Source organism: Chaetodon auriga, chromosome 12 (genome assembly GCF_051107435.1).
Source record: "Chaetodon auriga isolate fChaAug3 chromosome 12, fChaAug3.hap1, whole genome shotgun sequence".
NCBI lineage: Eukaryota > Metazoa > Chordata > Actinopteri > Chaetodontiformes > Chaetodontidae > Chaetodon > Chaetodon auriga.
In genome coordinates, this window is record NC_135085.1 from 8,748,210 (window position 1) to 8,767,329 (window position 19,120).

Genomic DNA, 19,120 nt, shown 5'->3' on the forward strand with positions numbered 1-19,120 from the left:
CATTTTGTGTCCTCTCATGCTAAGTAGAGCCATATCTTAGTATAGATTAGGAGTCCACTATTAATTCATGAATGACAAAATCCATTAACATTAATATTCAATTCTATACCGCGTGTTATATAATGAGTTAACACATTGGCACAAGATGTGTGTTAAATGCTGCAGTCAAGATGTGTCAAGGTTGAAGTTTGTGCGCCTCAATAGGTACAATTCTCCTCAATCTTTCTAAAAAAATTAAACAAATTAGTAAAAGTAACAAATAATAAACAGAGATGTTTGCAAAAGTCTGGAGAGGTGGTGCTAAAGACTTTGGTTTTGGCTCCAGTCTCAAACATAGACTGAGTAAGGTCACCTTTGGCATCTGCGTTGTGACTCATTCGTCAGCAGGGGAAAGGTTAGGCTACATGCTTCTGTGAAAGTGCACGTCATGCATGATCATTCTTTACTCCAGGCTGAATGGTGTGCATCCTATCCTGTATTTAGTCAACATGTCACATCTCATCTGTGTGTGTTTGTGTGCCTCAGCTGTGTCTCATCCATGTGAGCTTTGCGTGAGAACACGCTGTGACCCAGTGAATGTGTGCTCAATATGTTACGTCCACGTCCGCACCCGTGCCACACGAACGCAGGATATGTGAGTGTGTATGTGAAAGTATATCCATTATTACTCCTCACACACCTCGGGCTTCTGTGTGAGAGAAGCCATGATCACAGGGAACACCTCATGTTTCTGTGTGTCGCATCAGACAGCAGCAAATCTCAGATGACAGAGAGGCACAGAGGAAATAAGTCCATGAAACATTAAGCAGAAGCTTCCCTGGAGGAGACTGTTATTCATATACATACATCTCCAACCAAAGGCTTATCAAATGTGGCATGTCTGCTGCAGCTTTTTGAATGTCTCCTTCAGCCCTACGCACCGGGCTTAATCACAAGCGCATGGGAATGGGACTTCTGCGACTGTGGGCTTACCGAGGGTAAGGCATGGCCGAATTGATTCCAAGTGGCTGCCAACGTCTTATCGGCCTCTCGCTAAGCACCCTGCTAAACGGCCCTGTCAGAATGCCATTGTAGCTCAACCATGAAGAAGATTTAACTGCTCCTAAATCACAACTACAAGAGTGTTTATTGTGATGTCCAACACTGAGCGGAAGTGCAGGAAATTGGGTCGCAGGAATATAATGAGTGGTGCAATTTAAAGAAAAAGAAGGAAATGAGCAATAACACTCATGAAGCCGGCGGAGGGAGGGGATGGGAGGATATATGACAGGAATTGTAAAGCCGCATTTAATGCTGCGGTCTCAAATGGTATCCGCAGAACATCAAAGAACCCCTTCTACTCCCCTCTCACAAAAATCTAAGAAAGCAAAGCACCCAGAGGATTATTCTCCTCCAATCGCATACGCTCACACTGACGGGATCCTCCACTCCTCACTAACAGACCCCCTCCCACACCAACGAGAGAGAGAGAGAGAGAGAGAGAGAGAGAGAGAGAGAGAGAGAGAGAGAGAGAGAGAGAGAGAAGTCTGCGTGGTGAGAAGAAAAGAGGAGAGCGAAAGGAGGGTAAGAGCACAGGGGGAAAAAATATACAGTACATCTAAAGGTGTGAGTCGAACCGTAAAGAGATATGTGAAGAGAAAGTGAAGTAATGAGGAAACGAGATAGATGGGAAAAGAGAGTGAGGGTTAGAGTTTTTGCCCTTTTAAAGGACAGACGAGCATTCAGGCCCAACGAGAGCTGGCACTCGAAAAGCTTTACCTACCTACACACACTCCCGCACACACACACACACACACAGTCATGTTTCCATGACTTTTGGAGATTTTACAGCATACAACCATACAACCACCACTGCTCACCTAACTCTAACCCTGATCATGATGTTAACCTAAACCTAACCTTGTCCTCTTGATGGTAACCAGTTCAGTCTTACGACACCTGAAACAGCATTAATTTTACAAAGAAACATGCTGTGAGTGCCAGATTGTTCAGCTCTACAGAAAAGCTCTCGAGGGGTGACTTAAAAACAGCGTTAAGAGTAAACAGTCATGCTAGCAGGTCTGCGAGGAAATAATTCGGCACAGTGGTGCTTTGAATTACATGCTAACTCCAGCATGGCTTCATGTTCACCATGAAAATGCTAAGATACTTAGCATGTGTATTGTTTATATCTGCTCAACATCATCACAGTACCATTGGTGTATGTACAGAATTTCATGGCAATCCATTCAATAATTGTTGAGAGGTTTCAGTCTGGACCAAAGTGGTGGACTCACAGACTCATGACATCCCCTCAAGTGCTGGCATGACTAACTAATAACTGATCATTACTACTGATTTCAGGGATCCTCCAACAATACACTACTGCACTTTCATAGAGCTGAGGGACTCACAAGAGACTTAAAAAAAAAAATGCTCAAAATCAAAGAACCAGATGCCAAGTAACCCTAATTTTAGTCCCTTGAATGGGCCAAGCTTCAAAAACATTACCCATAATGCACCCAACAGCGTAACTCTGTTTGACCCTTCCTGCCTGGTAAATGGCCTCATCTCTCCAATGCCCTTATGGTCCCAGTGTGCATCGCAGGTTCTCTTTTATCTCATTTTATTTGTTTCTAAACCCAAACCTGTATTACCCTGATGATACCACCAGGGATTAGTTTCTCAAGACGGAACAAGAGGCAAATTTTAGAAGCTGTGCAACTGCATATGAAGTCATCAGAAAACGTGAGTAGGAGTGAAGAGAGGAGAATCAGCCCAGGATGTTGAAACATTCAAGAGAAGATGTGCTGGAGCCAGCTGAAAATGTTTTAACTTAAGAAAAAAATTTGAGCTTATCCCGGGGCTTTATGAATTTAGTGTTAGATCATCAATGTGTGGAGATGAAGAGGAAATAGGAGAGCGACAGAAATAATAGAGTGAGCTGGAGTTCCTGGTGAGTTTTGAGATCAGTCAGAGGCTGAGCAAAGCATTCGTACTGTAGGCACACACAGTCGACTGCTAGCTGGCTCACAGCTAACGTCTGTACAGTCGGTCCAAATGAACAGACTGCAGATAGTCCGGCTGTTGAGTTTAAGTGAATTTTGCTTCGCTTTCTGTCTGAAGTCACATCACTCCACTGTTTACAGGTTAAGTAGTGCTTCTTATGACAAGTTCCCCTAAAATCAGTATGTAAAGGGTTAGTAAATCACTTCTCCCAAGAGTTAAGATGTCACTTCTCCAGTTTTTGACAGGACTTTGTCAGGAGTGAGCATGCTAATGTAAGTATGGTAACACCTGTATACCAAAAGGAAAACATACAGATACAGCAGCACACTGAAAACACTCAGTCTGTGACAGACCCTGGATAAAAACAGAGTGCCCGGGAAAAGAGGATTGCAGCCCTGCATTTACAGATAATCTTTGGAACGAGGCAGGGCAAAGAGAAACCCAGGAATTCTGTCAACAAAATGAAGGGGAAAAAAGAGCATCAGGCACGCTTATCTCTGAAAGGCTCCTGCTATCCAACCGGGTCAGATAAATAAAGAGGTTTTAACCTAATTTCTCACATCCAGCACTGCTCTGACCGTGCCTGACCACAGAGAGCGAGACACAGTGTGTAAAAGTCATGGAATTAATCCATTTTTTTCGACTTGAAAAACACAGCTGGAGCCTTACAGGACATGCCGTCGGTTGATGCTGCACATCAAAAGATGCTGCCGTCACACACGTTTTCAGTCAGACACTTCAAATGTAACGCTGCAAATCAGCGAGCACATTTGGTCTGATTAGTCCTTGTTTCAGAGTCGAATGAGCGCATTTTAATAACAGAACACAGCCGGGATAATAAGGACAGCAGTTTCAGTGGCTCCATGGTGGCAAAAGCAAATGAGTTGGCATAGTGGAGCGCAGTATTAGCCCTTGAACTAATTTACTTCCATCCTGTGTAATGACTCATCACATGGAAAATGATGGTGATGGTAGATCAAAAGAAATCATACAATGAAGGTTTATCCAAAGATTACACTGCCCCCTGCTGGACAAAGCAACAAGACACTTACATAAGAGAGGGCACTGTGGTTCAGACTTCTATTCCAGCAGATGTGGGAAACAGAACCAGGGTCTGCAGGTGTTTGTGTGTGTGTGTGTACTCACAATTCAACTATGTGTACAGCTTCAATGGACTCTGAATGTTGACCTTGTTAAAGGTTGAGAGGATTTGCAACATGAACCAATTCTAAAAAAAAAAAAGAAAAAAGGGAAAAATCAGAATTTTAGCCATACTGCTCGTCTTTTTCCACCATATTTGACCTTGTAGTCTTTCATATTTGTATGAAACACCATACCCTTTACTGTAATGAACTGCAGCACTCGCACTCCTGTAAGTCCTGCATCTGGTGCTCAGTGACCCACAAACGGCACAAGCACCAAACATTAGACAGATACTATGTGATTAACATGAGTCAGCAACAATCCTGAACTGCTGCCGTTACCTTTCAGTGACACTGTGTTATCTCACAGAGGAAATTCTCTGGCAGTGAGAGGGAGATATTATTCTCCTCCAGCGCTCAGGGCTCAGGGTCAGTTACTGAAAAACACTCGTGAGGCTGGGAGGAGGGGCTCACTGGCCTACTCGAGATACTTCAGTGAAGTGGATACTTGCAAGATCTGAGCTCGAATCCAGTTTCCCTTGATGGCTCTTGAAGCATCATTTGGAATTAGACTTAAGCTTCATCGCTGTAGACAAAGTGGAAAAGTTAAATTTTAAGTGTAAAATTATTGTACACACAACAACCAATCATGCACCAGATTACTGAGCGATGCAGTTTCATGTGACCATTATTACTATTATTTCAATCTCTACATGCTTGTTACAGCTGTTTCCTGTTTTTCCATCTGGAACCACTGGCTCACATCTTTCATACACTGCTACACAGTCATCACTGATTTTTTGTCTAAAATCTGTTGCACTACTTTAAACTTAACACCACGTTTTGACCAGGTCTAAGATATTTAATGACCGAAGTTTGAGTCCAGAAAATGTTAAGCAGCTCACTCTGACTTAACATTTTAACAGAGATAACGGAGAGAAGAGTGGAGTTGATGATGTTGCAATGACGCTCAGACGCCACGCAGAACGCTTCACATTCACGTTGTTTTTTTTTGTTCCATCAACACCTGCGTGACTGGACTTGAAGTGCAGCTGATGATGGATTAACCTCTTTTCTGAGAAGTATCCAAAGCATCAGTTTGACTGGACCTTGCATTTCATCTTGGTCCAGCCCTAGTTGTTGTGTAACGTATCACTAAAACAAGTTTTCCCTGAAGTCCTTTCATGTTGTGCGCCATCTTTCTTCTCTTTCAGCTTCACTCGATCAATAACTAACAATAGTGTGATACAGCTTCCCTTGTGTGTCTGGTTTTCCACTTTCAATCTAAAGATTTCCACATACTTTGACAAGTCTTTGTGCTTTACATTGAGAATAATTTTTCAGTCACTAAAATGTGAGGCAACATCCTGATAGCAGGTTTCCCTGGAGGTCAGAACTGAATTCTTCTAAAATAAAAAGGTACTGACAGAAAATAAGACATTTTAAAAAGAGGAATTTCTTGTTTGCAGGCTCAGTACGATAAAACATGTGGGGTGAATACAAAGTCAGTATCATCAAACAAAAGAGAAAAGCTTTAATGGAAAGCTGGGAAGACAATTCTTTGTTCTGAAGTATAGCAAATACTACAGTATAAACATCTGAAAAGGACAGAACAGGGAACATGAACAGAAAAGAAAACTCAGTAAGAGTGAAGAGATTGTCCCATGCCGAAGCTCAAAGCTGCCAGTGGCTACAGAATGAATGTCCATCCTCTTTTGGAAAGAGTCAAGTAGTCAGTGAGATGAAGTGGAGATGTCAAATGTCAAACAGGACCTGAGAGGGCAACGTTCACCCCAAAGGTCCCAGAGCTTTGCTCCGTTTTCCTGTTCATGATGTCATGTATGGTAGAGATGGGCAGTGGTTCGCTCTTGTCCCTCCTCGGGGCCTGAAGCAAGTCCACGACAGCGCAACTGGACTTAGGACGCCTGCGTCTTAAAGCCCGTTTCTCCGCCCGGGTCTTGGGTGGAGGGTGCCCGTCACAGATTCGGGTGCAAGCTGTGGTGATGCCACAGAAGGAGGGGTCGTCTGAATGAGAGGACCCCTCCGAGCTGCCCTCTGACGGCGAGTCTCTAAAGAGAGGTTGAAGTAACCTTTTTGTAAGCGGTGTAGGGTTTGTGGTGACAGGCGCACCGTTACAAACAACACCTCCATTAGACAGTTCTGGAGCAGCATGGAAAGAAGGTTTCAGAGTCTCCACCTTCTCCATGGGTTTCATCTTACGGCGTCTCCTCTGTGTGGGACAAGGTTAGAGAGAGGGAGCAACTGTTAACTACTGTTCATCAGTTCCAACCAGTATTTGAACACTTATTTTACCCCAATATGCTGCACTGGATTAAAGTTGTCTTCACACACCTTTCTGTTAGCTGCACTAAGACTCTGCATGTCCTCTGCGTGCAGCATTTCTGGGCCTGTGAGCCAAAGAAGGAAGTTAATTTCTACATATAAGGAATGTTACAATCCTGCACTGAGCAGCTTCTATTCAACGTATTCGAGGAAAAACTTGAAACACATTAGTATTATTACCCTGATGGCACTTATGCTTACCCTCAGTGGTGGCTAACTGCAGTGACTCAGAGTGTATGAGTGGATAGGATGCACTCCTCTTCAGGCCCGTCTCATCGCAGGCAGAAAACCTCCTATTAAGCAAACGGTAATGGTTGAAGGAAAAAGCGGCATGTAGCACCTTTATTAAGACATGAGTCACGGCTGCGTGATCACTTAAGATTCCAGCTGCGATGCTCTTGATGAATAATTGTATCAATAAAACGGCTTAATGAGCAGCAGCCATTCAAGGCTGTAGCCTCCGCCCATAAGCTGTAATAGCCCATTTGGAGATGTCACTCAGAGCTTACTCACATGGACCCTCTGCACTAAAGCTTTTTCTTTGCCATCATGGGTGTGAAGATGCATCTTAGCCTTTCATTTTTATTCTACTTCTTCTTTTCAAGACAGCATTTGAACATAGTAGTTTTTATGATGATATATTTTTTTCAATATTAAACTGTGCATCTACCTTTCGGGACAGCAGTAGGTGTAGCTCTTAGCCATGGGTGGCTCTGGTTCTGTGGTTGGAGGAATAGTGGTGATGCGGCAGTGGTTGACACACAGCAGCAGGCCCAGACTCAGGCACAACACCAGAGACAGCAGCAGGTAGTTCTGCCTGTCTGACACCTGGGAGATAGACCATTGACTTTATCATTGGCAACACAGCAGCACTGTCTGATGTGACGACGTGAGAGACAGAAACATACAGTGAAGAAAATGGGACGATAACTGCAACAATCACACAAGTACACATCCGGACGTGTACTTCAGAAGTTGAATCAGTAAAGTACCAATACATAAGATGTTTCACAAACAATGCATCGGGATTTGGTGTGAAAGAGTAACAGTACGTCCTGCTGACTGGGAAGAAGACTAAATGTACACAGATTAATATCAGACTGAAAAGCCCTCCTGATCACAGATGAAGGCTTTGTGTCTGCAGCACTGTATTTACCTCAGTCTGCAGCTGGCTGACTCTGACAGACAGGTTGAGAACCAGCTGAGTCACATTCTCCAGCTGGCCCTGCAGCAACTGAATGGACTCAGTCTGACGCTGGTCCTATGGGAGAGAGAGGACAACAAATTAAGCAATGACAGCCATGTTCACATCGTTGAAATGGTATGTAAAGGCATTAAGAATCAAAATCGTCAGGTATAATGTGCCAAGCAACATTACCTCAAAGCTGGTCAGACAAAAAAAAGCACATGCCATTTTTGTGCTCTTTCCTAGCTCACCTGCTCCTCTGCTATTCTTGAGGTGTTCTGGAGTTTAATGATGGTTTTGTTGAAAGCCTTCTGCATCTCCTCCATCTGCTTTCGATACCTTGAATCAAAACGGAGAAGACGAGGTCGTCTTAACCACTAACTTAACTTCTGCTCTGTTTCTCTGTGGTGTGTGTGTCCTGTTTCTCACCTCTGGCTGAGCTGCTCCAGGTAGCGCCCGCTGAGTGACATGTTCATCTCCAGGGCCTTGATGCGGTTGTTGAGTCTCATGAACACGGACTCTTTCTGGCTGGAGCCGTGCACCGGGTTCCCGTTTTGCTCCGTGCCATTGGGGGGATCTGCATAGATGTCTGAGAGGGACGGTGAGGTAGGCGAGGAAGAAGGAGCTGAGGGGGAGGAGGACGATGCGGCAATGTCTTCTGCAAAATCCTCCAGTTTAGTCTCTGTGATGACCGGGGGTCCACCAGAGGGCTCGAGTTCAGTGACGATATCTGGGGCAGGATGGGCTACTTCAGTGGAGGCGGTACCACTTTCAGGTACAGCAGGTGGGTCGGGGTGATGTTCCAAATGAGGGGAGGTGGTGGGATGGAGAATTTGAGATTCATCTGCCTTATCCGGGGTTTGTATGGGGATGTTTATCTCTGGTTGAGAAACATCAATATCAGCTTTGTCTTCTGTTGGCTCCACTGACACATCCTCCACTGTAGCACCAACACTGGGTTGTACATAGTTGGAGCTACTGAGAGAGGCTGAGGGCTCAATGTGCTTCTCTTTATCCAGCACATCCTGGCTCTTTTCTGGCGTTAGCTCCTTCGCTGGCTCCTCAGAAGACAGCTGCGGTGTCTCCACAATAGGGGTAGGATTGGCAGAGGATGAGTCAGTGGCACTGGGTTTGGGGAGGTTCGCGGTTTGACTGGGCTCCAGCAGAGGAGGTTCTGACATGGACTCTTTATGAGACTCTGCTGTGTTCCCTGGAGGCTGTGGTGTTTCTGACGGTCTGGCGCCGCTCTCTGGCTGCTGTTCAGAAGCTTGTTCTTTTTCATGGGGCTGATGTACCTCACTGTGGTGCTGCTGAGGTTCAGGGCAGGCAGTGGGGGACGGGGGTTGGGGCCAAACGGGTGTTTGGACGGGAGGAATCGTTTGCTTTTTGCCCATAGTTTGGCATTTCCTTTTTTTGGACAGCAGGGCTGAGCACTGCCGATGGAGATATTCCTGGAGGGACGCTGCGCAGGAGCAGGAGGAAGAGAGTGAAGGAAGTAGTGAACAGTAGTTCTGGATTTCTTGTTTTTGCTCATGATTATCCCTTTTCTCTTCTTCTTCATCCGATTCCTCCTCCTTATCCAAAAGGATGATTGTAGAGCTGACATGTTCTTCCTCAACTTTCACTAAAGGAATAACATTTTTTTCCTCCACTAGGGGGAGCTCTTGTTCGCTTGTCTCAGCGTTAGGTGTCTCTTCCACAGGGGTCTCTGAAGATGGGGCTGCAGTTGCAGGATCATCAGGGTCTGATAAAATCACTTCCTCTTCAGCGTCGAGACTAGAGAGAAAGAAGAACAATACAGTACATTTTAAATATAGTAAAGAACGGGCCCAATACACAACAGCCATGACAAAAAAGACCTTTAAGTTGACCTACAAAATATCACTTCATCCATTATTTCACAACGCACTGGTTAATGGAAAAGCAGATTTCCAAACATAAGACACTAATTAAAGATACCAGACTTGAGGAAGCATGATGTACTTGTTATTAAACCAGTTGCACAGATATTCCACTCTACATAATACACAGACTTGTTCAATGTATATGAGATTCTAGGAAAAATAAAAAGATGTCTAATTATACTTAATGAAACACAATACAAGATGTTTTACACAGGTTTTCATGTAGACTTCAGAGAGGTCACAAAGCATTTATGACGCTAGGTCACATTATGATATGACACAATGCCAGTTCTTTTTTTTTTTTTTTTTTCATTCAACACTGATGGAGTCAAGGTTGATTGAAGGTCACTTTATAATTCTGAAATATACGACAATGTACTCACGCTGCAGGGAGGTCTGTAGTGGTAGCTGGAGTGGTGGTTTCAAGTTGGGGTGACGGCTCAGTCATGTTTACTTCCTGTGATGAAAGGTTGCCTACAAAATGTAAATTAAGAAAAACTACATTAAGAATGAAATCATAAATTATAATTCTAAAAGTCATCAACAACATTGTCAATAACTGAAAACTTGGGAAAGTAAAACAGTTACTGTCCTTCTAACCAGAATTACCAGCTCAGCGTTGTTGCAAGTCAAGTTGACCTTTGACCTTTTGATTCTAAAGCATCAGTACTTCATCACTTGATCCTATGAGAACTTGAGGCTGTGGGACAAAACTGGATGTCAGCGCTGACTGTGTTGGTCATACCTTGCATCTCTGGGCCTCCTCCAAGAACATTTACGGCGATATTATTTACCATGTTCAAAATGACATCTGAAGAGAAAACGTAAACACCAGAGTAACAAGTTAATATAGTAATCCAGCGTTGGGATCACTGTGGTCGTCTTTATAGAGCAGAGGTCCATGCTGGCTTTAATTACCTTTGGCTGATCCAATCAGATTCTTGGATAATTTGACCTCACCAGCTGCATATCCAGGAGGATAATCTGTAGGTAGCAACAAAACAGTGATGAATGTGACTGCAAAACCACATTAACGTAAAAAAATAATGCCTGAACACACAAATGAAATTAATTTCAATGTGACTACTTTGTTACATTGTCCTCACACATGATACAAACTGTACCAAACAGCCTGCTCTGAGTGTATCTTCTTGCTACAATGCCTCAATTTATCACATGTGGAGAAAAATTCAAACTGTATTATTACATTTGTTCTTTTCCGTTCTTACCCAAGTCATCATCCTGATCATCTGATCTTTCTGAGGGATCGGCGATCTCCTCGTACTCCTCCACCATACTCGTGCCAAACACCCTGGGAAAAAAAACAACATCAAAATCATTCTAGAACCAGGCTCATGTAACAGTCTGTGACAGCCTGCAGGGGGCAGCGAGCTCCACAGATAGCCTAAAACACACACACACACACACACACACACACACACACACACACACAGAATTATGTTTTAAAAGGTGAATGGTGGGCAAGAACAATGTTATATATTGGAGAGGACGAGTACACATCCCCTAATCCCAGTGAAGTGTCCTGAAGCGAACAGGGGGAACTTCAGATTTCAGGTGGGGCCAATGCCCTTGTGACCCCACTCCTGGATCCCTCCATGTGCCATGCATGAGGTCACAGTGTCCCAACCAAAGGCTTAATAGTGAGGTACAGGCTAAGGGTGAGCTGCCCATGACCTCATGCCAAATACTGCATGATATCACTTGACTCCACCTAAAGCTCATGCAGTGTGCAACAAGCTATCATCTGGAAAACATTTTAGCCAACTGGTTTAATCAGTGTTGTTATCAAATACAAAAATGCATAAAAAAGACATAAACCACAAAACTATAAAAGGCACGATAAGAACATGACACATGATGGAAACAGCTACATTTTTATTTGACTTACATGTTTGTTCCATGATAATGCATCTCACTGTCATATGGTACAGAAAGAGTATCAGACATTGGCTGAATATTCCATACCTTATGAGACTGAGAGGACAGAAATGTTCAGAACCAAAGTGAGACACCAGCTCCACCTGAAAAAGGCAAAAATGATTCAGATATTAAAATGGAAATGAGTGCTGTATTATTCCCCACACAAATCAAATCAACGCTCTGAACCGTGGTTGAGTTACTTACAAACTGCAAAGCTGTGATTTAGTTTTGTTGTAAGATTGATGCAATCGCTTGAAATGAAATGTAAAGAGACTGATCGACAATGTGAGTAAATCTGACAGAATGTCTCAGGATAGGTTACACAGAGTGAAATCATTTGACATACTGGATTGTTGGAATGACAACTTGTGGGCATCAAATGTTCATTATGTGTGACATGTATTCACAGAGCATTGATTGAGGTTTTAAATAGGTTAGCAACGGGCAGAGCAAGTTAGATCTGATTTGATCACACCACTTAAAACAAGAGAGAGACACAGAACACATGCGCCCTCCATGTTTATTACTCAGCTCACTCAAACACAGACCTCTACAAGAAAAGCAGGCTAACCTTTATGTACTTGGTGAACATCTGAAGCAAGAGACAGAAAAAAGAGAAACAAAATTAAAGAGATGCACACATGCATTCAAAACAGGACCAAAGCTGCATCTCGGTTTTAATTCGAGTCACTTCAGATGCAGAAGAACCGCTATGCAATCATTTCAGTGACTCAGCCGCGTCCAAATGCAGAGTGTAAAACACTGTCCAACCTGGCCTCGTCAAATTTTACATTTCAACTCTTACGTGACCTCTTATAGTACAGCTTATCATTCTACAGGCAATATCCCTTGTTACCGTAAGGAAAAGGAAGGAAAAGCCAAAACTTCCATTAGAAGACATTCAGAGGAAGTGTGCAGAAACAGTTTACCAGTTAAATGCTCACCTGCATTAAGAGATTACAGCCTCTGCACTACTTAAGCATAGGATAGAGACAGATGTGATGGTAATTAGACATGAAAAAAAAAAATACTGTGCTCACCTTCACATATTTAGCATAAAGTTGTTCGTCTAATGGGAAGCTCTGGACAGTGCGTTCATCCCGGGCGTGAAAGGTTCCCAGCTTCAGCCACTTGTTTGTTGGATATCTACACACACAGATTTGAATGTCAGTCATCAAGGCTAATGACAGTCAGTTCAATGATATGGATGTCTCTGGATTACAGTTTAAACTCACTGAAAATTACAATGCCCTTAGTTATCTGAGAAAATTATATATATTTTTCTAATATATATTATAAAATATTACCTTTAGTAAAATACCATTAGATACTGTTTTCGATACGCAGCTTTACCGAAGATATAGATATTTCCTTCATAGAAAACACGTGTGGTAGCTGCAGTACATACCTATCACTGATGGAGACGAGAAAGTCTTTGGGAGTCGAAGAGAAGAGCTCAAAGTTAGCGATGTCCAACTGCTTCACCTGGATGGGCTCACAGAGCTCAATGATGAACCTGAGTGACAACGAGAAACAAAACTTCAAAAAACAGCTTCAGGTGGAGATGAACTGAAATGCTGAATCTGTGGAGACAAACCACAGGGGGCATGCACGCTTCATACCAGATTTTGTTACTGCAGGGGTTTAGCATGTACAAGTCCATGTTCTCCTTCAATATGGCCGAAGTGCTCTGTACAGAACATATTCACAAATCAATGAGTGCTTGTGTGTGTCATTATGTCAACATGCGACAGATTCCTCTGTAGGATGTATTATCATGCTTAAAGTACCTTTGCCTCTGGGTTAGCACCAAGGATCTTGGCTCCACACTCCACTGAAGCGTAGTTATTGAAGTTCTTCTGGACCTTCTTCACCACATGAGGAGCCCCATTGGTAGCAGTGTGAGTAGACTGAGCTATTGAGAGGAGGAAGATAACAGAGAATTATGGGGGAGTCTTCAAATCAAGACCGTTTCATACATATACCGGACTGTGTTACATTCAGGATCATCAAGCTTAACATAACTTCACAAGCAAAAGGAACTTGTAATCTTACTCTTTTCTTTCTCCACCTCCATCACCTTACGCTTCCACTCATCAAAAGTGGGGATGTCCTCGGGGTCTTTGCTGCTCACACTGGAATCTGTGTCTGTGGGAACAGGGGATCTCAGATCCTGTCAAAGATAATGAGAAAATGAGAGCTGGGACATCTCCTTTAGTAGAGAGAGGAATATAATTCACTCAGTATCCGAGCTCCTTACTTGCTCTGTCAGAGTGTGTGACGTGTTGGTCTCCGGATGCTGCGCGTCGTGACCTGCCGGAGAGCTCAGAGGAGGGTCGGTGTGGGTTTTAGTTCCTGGGGTGTGAACATTGGAAGTGTTCTCCAGAACTATTGGAGGACTGCTGTGGGAACAAAAAAGCACTGTTGTCAGGATCAGACTGGTATCTTAAATTGAACTATAGTATTAACCAGAGAGAGGGGGAGGGAGAGAGAGAGAGAGAGAGAGAGAGAGAGAGAGAGAGAGAGAGAGAGAGAGAGAGAGAGAGAGGGAGAGACAACACGCTAGCAAGAGCTCATGACTTCAACAAACTCTCAGAAGTGCAACCACATCTGCAGATGCAAGAAGGGATATAATTGCAAAACACATTTCACGGGGATTTCATGGGGCACTTGGTTTACTAAGTAGGGCAAAAGATGAACTGTTCCCACCTATCACCGTCATACGGGTTGCTGTCATCTTCTTCACATTCAGCTGGAGGCAGGTCAACATCAGTGAGCTCAGGTGCAGCCGCATCAGACGCGTCATCTGAAACACTGAAATGAAACAATTTATGTGATTATATTTTTGCAGCCATTTGCTTTCCAGGAAGACATCAAACAAAAAACAAATAATTTAAAGGAACTCAGCACATTTTCTGTAACAGCAGAATAATGGGATGCAGAAGAGCAACTGAACAGCTGAGTGTGAAAAAAAGAAAAAAAAAAAGCCTGGAGGTAATAATATTAATAATATCTTGCCTATCAGGGATGTTGTCTTCAATGTTGGGGATGTTGGGAGTGTCTTTAAGCTCAGCAGCAGAATCAGTGAGAGGGTCAGGGGAAGGCAGCTGGGAGGCTGAGTCCTGGTCTTGAGTGATGTCGGTTGCAGGATGTTGACTCTCTGAGCTCTGCTCAGGTTCTGGCTCAGGTTGTGAAGTTCCTTTTTCTGCCTCCAACTCTACCTCCACAGCAGGCTCCTCCACTTCTAAGGCCTGATGGATAAAGAGAGAGAGATGTTTGAGCTGTCAAGGGAAATGTAAAAACGGCTGGTCCATTAGCCAGAGCTGGAGCGATGCATCAAACACTTAAAACTTCAAATGTACAAAAGGTATGATCAATAAAAAGAACAGGATGGTACGCTGCATATGTCTGCTTATCCAGGTCTGAAACTGTTGTGCTGCTGGATGAAAACAAATGTAAAAACCTTCAGAAATCTTCGCATAAACATGTCTTTGAAATTATTATGCATTATGCAAACATCACAACACATAATCCATCTGCAGTATTAAGTTTGTTTTGGGGATGTGACAAATCTAAGTTTTAATTTACATAAATGCGACAACTTTAATGCACCTCTGAATATTGTTTTTTGTCCGTCTCTGGTGTTGTCGAGTCCACTTTTTGTCGATCCTCCTCTATCAACTGCTCATTTTCAGATTGGGACTGGGATGGTAACACCCAGCTTTCCTCAACCTAGACAGACAGACAGACAGACAGGCAGACAGACCAAAAAAAGGTCAAAACTCCCTGATTCCAGCTCCTTAAATGTGAATATTTCCTGGTTTCTTTCCCCCTTTATGACAGTATACTGAACAAATTTGGGTTGAAAACGAGACAAGACATTTGAGGACGTCATCTTGGGCTTTGGGAAACACTGATGGACAGTTTTCCCTATTTTCTGACATTTCATTGACCAAACAACTAATTGATTATTCAAGAAAATAATTGACAGATTAATCAACAGTGAAAATAATCGTTAGTTGCAGCTCTATCAGACAACGTTGTGCAACTGCTGCGTGCTGTGTTTCTTGTGCGATTAATCTAAAAAGACATAATGAAGGGTATGGTCACATGAGTGGTTTAATACAGCAACCTGTGAAGCCTCTGGATAATGGGGTGTGTTGTAGTATTGTTGTATACAGTTGATGCTACCTTGTGATGATCAGTCTTTTCCCCTGACTCTTCCTCCGAACTGACGTCCTGTGAGGACACGGGCCTCTGGGCCTCTTGGTCCAACTCTGTGCAACCAACATAGCAACTAGAGTACCTGTGAGACAAAGGGAAAGACAATCAGTGTCATAACACCATTTAATTTTTCTGAATGTGGGTCACTTGTTAATGCACTGGTGGAAATGTCCTGGTTTCTGGAAGGGAGACATAAGTACAGGGGGTACTCGTGAACTCTTGAATCAAGCATACTTAAGTTTTTGTTTGACTGCAGTGAGTCATACATAGAGGAAACTGCAGGCCAATGTCCCAGTGTGACGCACTGAGAAAGTCCCAGTGGCCTGTACCCCGATGTAGGCAATTTATCTTATCTGTATGCAGAGTCAGGGAATGCTGTCAAGAGACACACCTCAAAAAAGTTGCATATTGCTCAACCCGACTGTAGGGCCTTGAAAAATAAATGAGAAATGTGTGAAATCTGTTTTGCTTCAGAGTTTTTTTTTGTTTTTTTTTTAGAGTTAAGTTTCTGTGTATCCATTAATAAAAGCCCTTTTTGTTTGTTTTAAACAGTTCTTTACACTGTCACATTTCAGTAGAAAGAGAAGGTCAGGGTCACAGTGACTGTCCTCACTCCTGGCAGGAAAACAACATTAACTCACAGTAACAAGGTTTTAAATAATTGCAATAACAAGGGCACACCGCTGTGGGGAAAAAGGTCGTCCTGGTCGGCCTCAAAGGGCCACACTCTTTTATTCTGGATTCCAGGTCAAGTGCTTTATTTGACCAACGAGCTGGCTGGTCCAACTGCTTTGTTGATCTGACTTGAGATGTTAGACTGGTCACACACACTTTAGTGAACAACACAGCTTTTGTTTTCTAATTGGAAGCCAGCTGACTGCTGTTAATGTAAATCCCAATGGAGCAAGAGCGGTGTTAGGGCATGACTTGCTAAATAATTAAGTGGTTACAGACAAGGAGTTAAAGCAGAAGACTTTAGAAAAAAAAATGCAGGAATTTTTCAACTCTATCCTTCATTGTATAATGGATAATTGATTGTGTGGGTGAGCCTAATATGTTGTATATGTACACTATTGTGTTTTTCAGTATTCAGGAGTAATTTGAATAATAAAATTCAAGAACATTAAATAGATAAAAAGAGATGTAGTGTTTCCAGGATTGCAGACGCTAACGAATACCTAAAAACAGTGCTTTTGCAGAGCAGGTTAAGCATGAAGGAGTGAGCGGCCATAATGCAACAAATGAAATGAACACGTTTCTCACATGTGCAAAGATCATGTGCACGTGTCGGCTCTCATCAACACTGCTCTTGAGATACACCCCTGACTGACAACAGTCACCTGAGTTTTTCTTCGTCTGTCACAGGACATGACGTGTCACCGATTACTACAATTCTGACCCTGAATAACACTCTGATAAGATTAGCACATGATGATAAATGATATGGCGTCACCCATATGTTGGCTGAGATTTCAGGCACTAACAGAATTGGAATTAGAGATAGAGCAAATAATTTATATTTTGGCCCACAGTATCATGATGCAGCCTTCACAGCAGACATGTAACTGTGCCAGAGCAAGAAAAGCTCAGACGTGATTAATAAACTTAATAAAAACTCAGGTCCTCCATTAAGTGTCCCAGCATGCCATTCCAGTTAGCAAGCAGGCACAGTAACACAGCCCTGGAGCTGATTAATCTTAATGTAATACACCTGTTAATCATGTCATTCATTACACCTGTGTTTCTCCTGCTGAGACATGTCTGAGTGCTGTGCAAAGGTCAAATAACATCTACTGACTGACAAAACTCCACAGCCTGAACTACAACGATGCATCTTTCCATTTTACTGAAATGCACAGATAAAATAACTTAAAAGGTCAAAATACTAGCGTTCAGAGCTTCATTTTCCAATGAGGGATAGAGCAATGCTGATGAAAGTGGGTCAGGTTAACATCTCCAACATAGCCGTTAATACCACATGACATCATATCCTCCTCTCCCTGTCTATCATAAGTACAGTAGTCAGGGCGATGTTCTGATACTGTTCTCTAACATCAGGGCTGGAGCTTGTGATCATCCCACATAATCTCTCTGCTGGCTTTACTGTGTTCTGTCAGATTTACATAGACTACAACCTCCTGCTTTCAAGAGGACTGGCTTGACTGACGTGAAAGACCTTTAATCCTGTCAGGAGCAGATGAACCGAATCTGTAGCGTCGGCTCACGTTAGTTTTGTGACAGTGGTTTTGATAGTGGCCATCAGGAGTCGGTGACATAGACTCAACGAATTAATTTGTGTAGCAGGGATCTTGTGGTTGTTTGAGTTAAGGGTTTTACACACAGGTTATTATATACGCTTATCAGGCAAGTTTCCTTACAGGAAACACAAAGTTATGGCGGCTGGTTAAACTTCTGTAATTCTGCCAAATCACTACAATGTCATGAGGAAGTGGAGGTGTATCGATTAACGTTATGTGTGTTACATAGCTGCTAACTTGGGCACAACTTGTTTATCAGGTAGCTGGGTTAAACCTAGCTAACGAGCTAATGCTTAGGGTCAGCAGCAGAGGCTTACTCATACTGACAGGTCAGAAGTCAGCCAGGTGCCACATCACAGCAAAATGTTAGCGCTAGCTAGCTAGCTAATGCAATGCGTTAACTGACTCAACTCAACCTTGGGTATTATTTGTGACACAGTTCGTTAGTTTTCACAGACAGTGTCAGTCAATAGCAATGGCATAAAAGTAATAAGTCAAGTTCAAATGGGTAAAATTTAATCGACTTACCAACAGACTACAGCTACACATAGCCACACTGACACAACTCGCCATAACAGTGGTGTCATCTTCATCCCTCTCCTGCCGGAACAGACATCCTCGCCGTGCTCACAAATAGCCTTTTGTTGTTTTAGCTGGCAGTCTCTTGAGCTATGTAGAACATAAATTCACCCACAGTTTCCTGCTAAACTTGACTATCGTCCGCGGATTCAGGGCTGAAGTGTGATGCTAGCTGCTGCCATCTACACACAACCTGCTGCGAAGTGTCACTTCATGTCAGTGTTCAACTGGCCAATGAGAAGCCACGGAGGCTGTTGCGCAGTTCAAACCGAGTGTGCGTTTGGAGCGCTTGTTTCGTAGCCTCCGATCGCCCGAGCGGGTGGAGCTTCTCCGAGAGAGGTATTTGGTCCTCGTAAGAGAGGCCAATTGTGCCTTCAAACGTTTTTAGAATTTGCCAATTTGACTCACGATCATAAAAATACTTTCTTAATATTGAAAATATGACCGATACACGAGTCACCGAGATGTGGTGCTTAGTGGGTGGATAGTAGCCCATGTCCCGGCAACAGCTGATGGACTTAAATGCAACCTTACGAATACTCCAAAAAAATATTT

At 43.1% G+C, this 19,120-nt stretch overlaps 1 protein-coding gene across 2 annotated transcripts; it reads right to left on the reverse strand.

Moving 5' to 3' along the window:
* Positions 1 to 5,643: 5,643 nt before the first annotated feature.
* Positions 5,644 to 18,790, reverse strand: LOC143329513 (SUN domain-containing ossification factor). Of its 2 annotated transcripts, XM_076745433.1 has the most exons (24): positions 18,515 to 18,773; positions 15,696 to 15,810; positions 15,117 to 15,236; positions 14,523 to 14,755; positions 14,214 to 14,318; positions 13,765 to 13,906; positions 13,560 to 13,677; positions 13,295 to 13,419; positions 13,127 to 13,194; positions 12,913 to 13,020; positions 12,545 to 12,650; positions 12,076 to 12,096; positions 11,550 to 11,605; positions 10,793 to 10,875; positions 10,482 to 10,547; positions 10,309 to 10,374; positions 9,947 to 10,037; positions 8,089 to 9,435; positions 7,911 to 7,998; positions 7,630 to 7,734; positions 7,144 to 7,301; positions 6,675 to 6,766; positions 6,483 to 6,538; positions 5,644 to 6,360 (listed from the first exon to the last, which is right to left on the reverse strand). In XM_076745433.1, exons 1-24 carry the CDS (start codon positions 18,577 to 18,579, stop codon positions 5,893 to 5,895), a joined length of 4,002 nt encoding a protein of 1,333 aa, XP_076601548.1. In that variant the 5' UTR covers positions 18,580 to 18,773; the 3' UTR covers positions 5,644 to 5,892. The 2 variants fall into 2 exon arrangements, with proteins under 2 accessions (XP_076601548.1, XP_076601549.1); XM_076745434.1 differs by lacking the exon at positions 12,076 to 12,096 and having other exon boundaries at positions 12,536 to 12,650; positions 18,515 to 18,790.
* Positions 18,791 to 19,120: the final 330 nt, after the last annotated feature.